Source organism: Marmota flaviventris, chromosome 11 (genome assembly GCF_047511675.1).
Source record: "Marmota flaviventris isolate mMarFla1 chromosome 11, mMarFla1.hap1, whole genome shotgun sequence".
In the NCBI taxonomy this organism is placed as follows: domain Eukaryota; kingdom Metazoa; phylum Chordata; class Mammalia; order Rodentia; family Sciuridae; genus Marmota; species Marmota flaviventris.
The window spans coordinates 2,961,883-2,972,500 of NC_092508.1; the positions used below are offsets into that span (position 1 = coordinate 2,961,883).

The window sequence follows — 10,618 nt, forward strand, 5'->3', positions numbered from 1 at the left end:
GAAAAAACCTTAGACATGATTTGGTCCAAGCTCTTCCCAAAGTAGGAATGTTTTATATTATCCATGACAAATAACCCTGTGGTAGTTGATACAAACTGAACTCCAATCCCCAATGTGGTGGTATTTTGAAGATGAGACCTTTGGAGGTAACGAGATTTAATCAGTACCCTCATGATAGGATTAATGCCCCTTTAAGAGACAGAGAGTCTACTTCCTCTTTCTTTCATGTGAGAAGACACATCATGTGAGGACACCATAGAATACTGTCTTCAAGCCAGGAAGAGATGCCTCATCAGACCCTGACCATGGTGATACCTTCATTTCAGATTTCTAGCACTCAGAACTATGAGAAAATACATTTCGGTCACACTTCTCAGATTAAAAATTTTTATGATGTTAGGACAATTCAAGCCAACAGAGAAACCACAATTCTCCTTGAATTCTTTAAGGGGCAAGGAGTTTTCTATTTATAGGGCAGCCACTGTTTGTTAAAAACTTTTTTCTCATAAATTTATTTAATACATTTTTGGGTACCTCCTGGTGCCAGTCCCGAGCACCTTATTGCTGCAGTCTGGCTGGGCGCAAATCACGAGCCATTCAAGCAGGAACAAACTTTATTTCCGAACTCCCGCAAATGCCATGCATGCAACCTTCTCCTGGGACACACCACACACCAACCGGAAAATCCCTCCTCCGGCACTTCCCCAACCAACACGAACTCCCCAGGAATCCCTGAGAGAACTCCAAAGTAGAGCGAGTCCAAAGTAGCCAGCACCTGAGGGGGACAGCAGGGGTCTAATATACAATTGAATACACAGCTTAACATAACCATCATCATCTCAATGGCTTGCTGGCGTCACCTCTCAACCATTCCATTCGGCTATGGCTCTCAGCATCTCCCCCCTTCTGTTTAATTAAACACCAAGCATGTGGTTAAGGGACCGTGCCTGTTTTAGGTTGTCCAATTCTACATATGGTCCTTACCCGTCATCGGATGAGCTGACCTCAAGGCATCAGCCTCCTGTCTTAGGTTGGTACCATTGCAATTGGATCATACCCGTCATTGACTATTGGTTCAGCATACAGCCATACTTGTGGATAGGCCTTTGCACCAGTGTGGGGGGGTGAGGTTCTTTGCCTCACCTCTGTTGGCCCCCAAATTTGGCCTTGGTGCCAGTGGTGGGGGGGTGAAGTTCTTTGTCTCGACTCTGTTGGCCCCCAAATTTTAGCTGAAACGACCATCACAAGCAGAAGGGAGGAGGATACAGAAATGCCACAACACCAAGCCAATTGACGGCTCCTCTGGAAAAATTGTACCACCGGTGACACCATCAGCAAAGATACTCCAGCACTACCACAATTTGCTGCACCAACAGATAGTTCACAATGCATACAAGTGATAGTCCAGGCAAGTTCTGCAAGCAGTTCAAAGCAGAGGAATCTATTAATATGTTCATTTCCTCCCAAAGTAAATCGACTCCTTGATTGAGCATCACTTGTTGAGTTACATTATTCATTGATGCATCAGTTTATACTGTTTGTTGTGATAGCTATCACAGAAGCTGTAGTTTGGTTTTATCTTTGTCTTCACCGGCACTGGGATGAAGATAGGAATTCTGGCAATGATGGCTAAAAAAAAAAATTATATAACATTCCAGAAGGCACTAAAAGAAAGCAATTTTCTAAACAATTTAGTATCCTGAATAGAATTAGATATAATGAAAAGGAAAGGTGAAAGTAAACAAACAGATCTGTTAACCTCCTTATTTGTTCACATATTAAAACAATCCTCAACAGCTGTTTACCCAATTTAAATTAAACCATTTAAATCACGTGAATAAAAAAAATATTTGGATCCATTTTTTCATGAGCGCTCCTCATATATGATATATGGACATACGCACATACAGACATACAACACAAAACACAAGTGTGCACACATAACATAAGCACATAAGGCAATAGTAAAGGCCTTGTAGCTTTTCACAGGTGAAATCTCCATTGCAATGTTTAAAAACTCCACAGTCAAAAAATAAAACTGATCAGAAGAACATTAACCTAGGTCTGTATGAGCTCAAAAAATAAAATAGAACTTTATGATGTGGGAAAGGGCAATAATAAAATAGATATTGAAAAAGACATCCTGGTTACCACCTGGGTTTGACTTTTTTTTGGATATCCCAAAACTTGCATAATGGGTCTGAAGGTATTCCCACAAGCAAGCCCCAAGGTTTTTTACATTTGAAATAGGCTTTAATGGTGTTCATTATCCATTAGCCTCCAGGTGTGGGAGAACCACTGTTGCAGATGTAAGAATAGACAAGCTGGAGCTCTGGATATCAGCTGTTATGGATTTGAGTCAAATTATCTTCTTTTTGGTCTGTAGAAATCACTTTGGTTAGTCTCTCTGGAATCCAAATCGGCTGCTGTTCTCCCTGTGGAAACAACACACAAACAGAACCCCGATTCCAGACAATCACTGGGTCAGGACCTTTCCATTGTCCTGTTAAAATATCCTTCCAAAGTACCTTAGGTTTATGTACATTTTTTGGATACATATGCCTTTCTGCAGCACTAAGCCCTGATGAATCCAAATTTAAAAAGTTTAGAGTAAAAAGGGTTATTTTAAGTTTATCTTTGGGGGATATATACCCCTTTCCAATTCCCTCTTTTTGCTTTAATAAGTACATGTTAAAAGTTTGATGAGTTCTTTCAATTATGCCTTGTCCTTGTGGATTGTATGGGATTCCTGTTATATGAGTAATGCTAAATGATGAGCAAAATTGTTTAAAAGAGGTAGAAGTATAACCAGGACCATTATCTGTTTTTAACTGTTTTGGAACGCCCACAGTGGCAAAATTTTGTAAGCAATGAGCTATAATATCTTTGGTTTTTTTATTTATTAGATATTTTTATAATATCTTTTAGTTTTTTCTCCGGCATGAAGGGAGCCCATCAAAAATCCGGAAGAAGTATCAACTGTAACATGCAAATATTTTAATTTTCCAAATTCTGGCAAGTGTGTGACATCCATCTGCCAAATATGGTTAGGTATCAGTCCTCTAGGATTGACTCCAAGATTAACTTGTGGTAAAAAGGTCACACAATTTTGACATTGTTTTTGTCTAGCTTGTTCCTTAGTTATTTTAAAATGCTTTTGTAAATTATTAGCATTGACAAGGAACCTTTTAGGAAAATTTGTAGCTTCTTCTAGTGTAGAGAAAATATGTATGTCATGTGTAGTTTTATCTGCTAAATCATTGTCCAAACTAAGGGCTCCAGGCAATCCTGTATGTGCCCTGATATGTCCTATAAAGAATGGATCTTTTCTGTCCCAGATTAGACTTTGTATAGTGGAAAACAAAGAGAAAACAGTAGAGGAAGGAGAAATCCTACCAGCATCTTCAAGGGATACTATAGCATTAACTATATACTGACTATCAGAAAATAAATTAAATACAGAATCTTTAAACATCACAAAGCTTGTAATACTGCATTAAGCTCTACCTTTTGAGCTGATTGTTTGGGTACTAAAAATGTAAAAGTTTGATCAGGGGTAACTACTGCTGCTGTACCATTATTTGACCCATCAGTGAATATATTTGGAGCATTCATGATAGGTGTTTTTCTTGTCATTTTTGGAAAAACTACAGGATGCGAAGACCAAAAAGACAACAAAGGGTTAGATGGTAAGTGGTTATCAAAGGAAACATTAGATTTACACATGATTATTGCCCAAGTATTTAACTCATTAGCTAACTCATCAATTTGATCCATAGTATATGGAGTAATAATTTTATTGGGAGAAATTCCAAACACTCCCTTTGCTGCTTTTATTCCTTTGAGTATTAATTGTCCTACAGCCTCAGGATACCTAGTAAGAATAGTGTTAGGAGAATAAGATAAATGTATCCACAATAATGGACCTTCTTGCCAAAATACTCCTGTAGGAATATTTTTTGTTGGTAGTACAATAAATAATAAAGGCAAACATATCAATTCTATCCAAATGCATATTTTCCATATATGGTTCAATAATTTTTAATGCCTTTCTTGCTTCAGGCGTTAACATTCGGGGTGAATTTGGATCTGATGGACCTTTTAGGATATCAAATAAAGGTCCCAACTCTCCTGTTGGTATGCCTAGATAAGGCCTTATCCAATTTATGTCTCCTAATAACTTTTGAAAGTCGTTAAGTGATTTGAGTTGATCTACTCGTATTTGAATTTTTGGTGGACGGACCATGGTTGAGGATAACAGAACTCCTAAATAATTAATTGGAAAATTTAATTGTACTTTATCTATTGCTATCTCTAGATTATAATTTTTTAATAAATTTGTAAGTGTGGCATAACATTCTAGCAATGTGTTTTTATCTTTATGTGCTAATAATACATCATCCATATAGTGAAATATTTGTATTTCAGGATTTTGATTTCTAAGTGGCTGGATTGCTTTGTTAACATAAATTTGACACATAGTTGGGATGTTAGCCATCCCTTGAGGGAGTACTTTCCATTCATAGCTCTGATCAGGAGCTTCATGATTCAGTGCAGGGATAGTAAATGCAAAATGTGGACTATCCTCAGGATGAATTGGAATTGAAAAAAAAAAACAATCTTTAATATCTATAGCTAAAACATACCAGGTTTTTGGCAAAGCAGACAATTGGGGAATCCCCGATTGAGCAGGTTCCATAATAACCATCTCATTATTAATGGCTCTTAAATCTTGCAATAATCTCCATTTACCAGATTTCTTTTTGATGACAAAAATGGGAGTATTATGGGGAGATATGGAAGGTTGTATATGTCCCTCTGCTAATTGTTGTTTGACCAGGTCATGGGCTACTTGTATCTTTTCTTTAGTCAGGGGCCACTGAGGAACCCATACTGGTCTTTCTGATTTCCAAGTTTTTTTTTATTGTCTCAGTGACCCCTTCTGAAAACCCAAATCCCTGTCTATTTATTCTTTGATCTATTTGAATTGGTGCTGCTATACCTTGTTCTTGTTCTCCTAATCTTTGTTCTTTCCTAAAACCTTGTCTAGCCCTAATAGTGGGTGCATTTGGATTGATGTTATTTGTTAACATCAAACCTAATTGATCTAGGACATCTCGTCCCCATAAATTTACAGGAAGATGATCCAATACATATGGCTGTATAGTTCCTTCACATCCTTCAGGATCCTTCCAATCTAATATCATAGAACTTCTATGTGGATTAGTCGCCACTCCTAGGCCTCGAAGCGTTTGAGTGGCTTGTTGTAATGGCCAATGTTTTGGCCATTCTTGATGAGATATGATGCTAAGGTCTGCACCTGTGTCCAGTAGCCCATTAAATTCATGTCCTTGAATATTTAATTTTAGCATTGGGTTAGAATCTAAATTTAAAGACAGCATAGCCCAATCTACACCTGTGGAGCCTAATCCCCTGGAACCTCTTTCTACAGTACGACTGGAAAATTTATCATGCAGGCTGGGTATTATTAACAACTGTGCTATTCTATCTCCTGGTGAAATTACTGATATACCTCTTGGAGAACTAGCGATAATTTTTATTTCATCTTCATAATCAGGATCAATTACCCCAGGACTTATCATAAGTACTTTTAGTGTAGAAGAACTGTGTCCCAACAATAAGCCTACTGTTCCTTGGGGAAGAGATCCTTTTACTCCTGTGGGAATGATTTGAACTCCCATCTCTGGAGTTAGTACTGCTCTGGCAGAGGCACAGATGTCCAACCTTGCGCTCCCTCTGGTTTGTCTGATGAGGGATCTAATGGATAATGTGTCCTGGGCACAACCCTGATGGTGTTGCTGGGTTCCTCCATTGCCCCGTATATTTGTGGTTGTGGGCCTTGGAGCATTGGGCCCCCCTGTCCGTTTTTTGGCAATAGAGCCCGATGCTTTTCTCCATGATATCATGGGTAAATACCTGGTCCTTGTCCATTTTTTGATAACGGAGTACCCTCTATGGTGGTTTGAGAATGGCATTCATTAGCCCAATGTCTACCTCTACGGCATCGTGGGCAAATACCCGGTATTCTACTCCTTTGATGCCTAGCTTTGTTAAACCCTCCTCCTAAGGGGCAACTCCTTTTAAAATATCCTGTTTGTTCACAATTGTAGCATGTTTTCGGCCTGGCATCTAAAGCCTGTTGTACTGCAGCTGCCAAGACTTGCCCTTGTTCATTAATGTCTCTACATAATTTAATATATGTGTTTAAATCTCCATGTTTCCATGGTCTAATGGCCTCCTTGCAACATCTGTTTGCTTGCTCAAAGGCTAGCTGTTTAATTAATGGCATTGCTTCCTCTGTATCCCCCAAAACTCTGGTAGCTGTTTGAATAAGCCTATCTACAAATTCAGCGTAAGTTTCATTAGCTCCTTGTATTACTTTAAATAATTGACCTTGTAAATCTCCATGTCCTTGTAAAGTCTTCCATGCCCTAACTACTTCTGTAGCAATTTGTGAGTATATAGCAGGATCATATGCAATTTTTTGCAGCGGACCCTCATAAGGTCCTTTTCCTAACAACATATCTAGATTTCTCTGAGGATAACCAGCTGCTACATTTCGCCTAGCCATCTCCATGCAAAATTCCTCATTGGCAACCTTCCATAACAGGTATTGTCCTCCATTTAGCACAGCCTTACACATACTAGTCCAATCTGCTGGCGTCATGTTCAAGTTGGTAATGGATTCGACCAAGCTTATAGTGAAGGGTGCTTGAGGACCATAGGTTGTTACAGCCTCTTTTAGCTGCTTCACTGTTTTGAAATCTAAAACATGGTGAATTCGCTGCCCTCCTGCCTGTTCAAATACAGGGTATGCTAATCTTTGAGGTCCTGTCTCAGGATCCCATCTATCAACTACGGGGGTTGAGGGCCCCATAGGCGGAACTGTTGGTTGGACACTTACACCCTCTGGTGATAGAAAGGTTTTAGTAGCAGCCTCCTGTTGTAACTCTTCCCCTGATGGCTTTTTCTGCTCTAAACTTTCTTCCCCTTTCTGACTATCTTGAGAGGCCTTCTCTTTTTCCTGATCTAATATGTCTTCTACCATAATCTGAACTGAAAGCTTTGGACTAGGCATACAAAATCGTATCACCACCCACAATGGCAATGTGCCAACTGGCAGAGTTCCTGGGTTTTTCTTTTCCCTGTCCCTTAAATCTTCACCATGATGGTCCCATTGTGATATATTCAACAACTCCTCCTTAAAAAGCCATGGGCTACTTTTGTATTGTATCAACGTATGCCCTGACTGTTTTTGGTTTTACTGGGGTTCCTCCTTCCCCTAACAATTTACTTAACATTCTTTTGGTTTGTTTTTTGCTAATTTCTGACCCCATATTTCTGCTACAAGGATAACGCAACTCAAACAGATAACTCAAAACAAAACCAAAGCAAAATGAAACAAAAACTGAACAAAAAATCATATCAATTTTCCTATTTTTTTGAAATGTATATTTGTGGTCTATCTCTATCTCTTCCTCAGGGCGAACAACTTCAACCCTTGAGCCAACCATTTTTCCCAGTTTGCCTGAGAAAGTTCTAGGGATAGGCAGCTTGAAACAAAAACAAAACAAATCAAAACAAGAACACATTGTTTTTTGAAATGGTCACCCATTCTCTTGCCTTCCCTCAGGGGCGAGCAATTTCACTTACCTCCGAGCTTCAGGCGTTCCCCGCACGGGCCACCAAAAGCCGCAGTCTGGTTGGGCACAAATCACGAGCCACTCAAGCAGGAACAAACTTTATTTCCAATCTCCCGTGAATGCCATGCACGCGGCCTTCTCCCGGGACACACCACACACCAACCGGAAAATCCCTCCTCCGGCACTTCCCCAACCAGCAAACTCCCCAGGAACCCCCGCGAGAACTCCAAAGTAGAGTGAGAACTCCAAAGTAGCTGGCACTTGAGGCGGACAGCAGGGGTCTAATATACAATTGAATACACAGCTTAACATAACCATCATCATCTTAATGGCTTACTGGCATCACCTCTCAACCACTCCATTCTGGCAAAAATGCCATGCTTCATTCCGACTAGGCTATGGCTCCCAGCACCTTATAAAAGGAAAAGCAGATAGAGGTGCTGCCCCCATATTAATGGCTTTCATAAGGGTCACAGATAAGCATATAAAAATACAAAAGTTAAAAGTACTGATAAGAGTTAACAGAGCAGGTACATTTGAGAAGAAAGGATTAGACTTAGGAGGAATCTTTACATTATAAAATTGTTTTGTGTAGGCTGTGGTGGGACATGGCTGTAATCCCAGTGACTCAGGAAGTTGAGAAAAGAAGATCCCAAGTTCAATACCAGCCTCAGCAATTTGGCAAGGCCTTAAATAACTTAATGAAACCCTGTCTCAAAATAAAAAATAAAAAGGCCAGGGATGTGGCTTGGTTCAATCCCTTGTACCAAAAACAAACAAACAAAAAGTTTTAAAATGATATAGACAAAATAATTTTAGGCATATCCAACAGTGAGTACAGTTTGCTGTGTAAAACAACACGGAATTTTCAAGAAATTGTAAGCCAACTGGCCTGGATAAAGGAACTCCATGAGAGTTATAGGAACTGTGAACTGAGAATCCTTTTATGCTGTGCTAAATGAATTTTTGGCTTTCGTTCTAAGGCAAAGGAAGACCACTGAAAGTATCTTAAAAGGGTAGTTATGTGACCAGAACAGAGTTGAAGACATCTGCAGCAACAGTCGGAATGAAGCTTAAGGGAGAAGAGGAAAGGCAGGTAGACCAAGGTGTAAAAGTCACTGGTGTAAAAGTCTCACAAGCAACTTGACTTGGTAGCTGATTAGAAGTGGTGGCAAGATGAAGAGAAAGATTAGTGATTTTCTATTTCTTTCTTTTTCACTAAGACAACTGGAAGCACATTTTATATCATGACCTAACACACACACACGCGCGTGCGCGCATGCACGCGTCACACAACAACAACTTTACAAAAAAAATAATTACTCTGTGTTTAATGCATTCTGGTATTTTCTATTTCCTTTCATTGAAAGGCTAATCACAATCAGATAAACTGATTTCATGATCACCAATCAATCCACAATGTGCTTCAACATTACTCTAAGATTTATTGCTATTTTTTTGGTACAACAGTTACAAACTGTTCTGTCTATTAAGAGTATCATAGATATATTTTTATATCTGTTAGATTGGATTTTCTTAACTTTTATTTTACAACAGTATCATACGATTTTAATTATTCTAGAATCTAGTAGGTTAAGTTTCTTGCTTTATTTATAATATTTCTTTTACATTCTCTTCTCAGATTAAAAATTTTTATGTTCATATTTTTGAAGAATATTTTAAACTGCATGAAATATCCTATTGTATTTATAAGGAAAGAAAGAGAACTGTTATCACATCTAATGACTAGCAGCCTTTCCCTAAGTTTCCAGCATTTAACATATGAATATAAAGGGTATGGTTTGTTCCACTAGCATTCTTGACAAATACTTTCATTTTATAATGTAACTATCACTTTAAAATGATTCCTTATTTGTTTCTTGTTCTTTTGTGTTTTAAATCTTTCTTTTCTAAGTGTGTATTATAAACAATGTAGGATGAGATTTTTGCTTTAATTTAGAGTATCACTTCTTGATTTATGTTATATATATTCACAATCACATAAAATTTGGTTATTTCACTTTTTATGCTCTTTCTATTTCTTATTTTCTTTTCTACCATTATATCAGAAAAAGAAATTGCAGGTTTGGTGGGAAGACAAAACATACACAACTTTTTGGGGAGCAGAAGTCAACTTACCCACTTTCTTTATATTACTCTCAACGACTTGCAATTTTGAAAGCCTGGATGGACAAAAACCTCTTCCCAGTCACTTTCTCTTCCATAAACCCTTCCATAAAAGGTGCTGCCTAGACTACCCATACCCACCAAAAATCGCATGAGAGAATTTTCCAAGTTAGAGACAGCTTATTGGAGGAAGGCTTAGAAAGCAGCCACACTGGAGGGGGCTATCTGGTACAATCACACTTAACACCCTTCCCACCCAAAAGACAACTGGCTTAGACCCTCACCTTTTTGAAGGCTTCCTCCACTAGTATGGTAGACTTTGCCAGAAGCTGTCTCCATCAGTGCAGTGGCCTGCATCATTCAATGATGTATATTCTAGAAGAAGTATAAATATTAAATTATTATAATACTCATTATAATTTTAAAAACTATTAGATATACTGGAAAAATTTAACAAAGTAGCAGATATAATCAAAGATTCTAATTCAGAGGGTTAACAATGAAACAGATTGACTAACTTCTTTTAAATGTGAATTAATAACCACATAAAAAATAGACAAGACAGTCTCATAAAATTTCCAAGAAACATAAAAAATAAAGTTATCCAAAATTCCTAATCAAAAAGTCTTAAAGACTATAATAACCATAATTTATGTTGAACCTAGATTAAAAATGCTTCCAAAATAAATTGTAAAAAGTTAATGACATGGTTTAGATATTAGGTAACCGCCCCCCCCCCCCAAACTCACATGTACAATGCAAGAAAGCTTAGAGGTGAAATGATTGGGTTATTAGTTTTAACCTAATTAGTGTCATTAATCCCGGGA

General features: G+C 38.1%; 1 protein-coding gene across 3 annotated transcripts in view; it reads right to left on the reverse strand.

Moving 5' to 3' along the window:
- Rbm44 (RNA binding motif protein 44) overlaps positions 1-10,137 on the reverse strand; it is a 31,301-nt gene extending 21,164 nt beyond the window's left edge. For all 3 annotated transcript variants that reach the window (XM_071619330.1, XM_071619329.1, XM_071619328.1), the window contains exon 1: positions 10,076-10,137. In XM_071619330.1, the coding sequence (XP_071475431.1) occupies positions 10,076-10,130 (55 nt within the window). In that variant the 5' untranslated portion in view covers positions 10,131-10,137. The remainder of the gene's footprint in view (positions 1-10,075) is intronic.
- Positions 10,138-10,618: the final 481 nt, after the last annotated feature.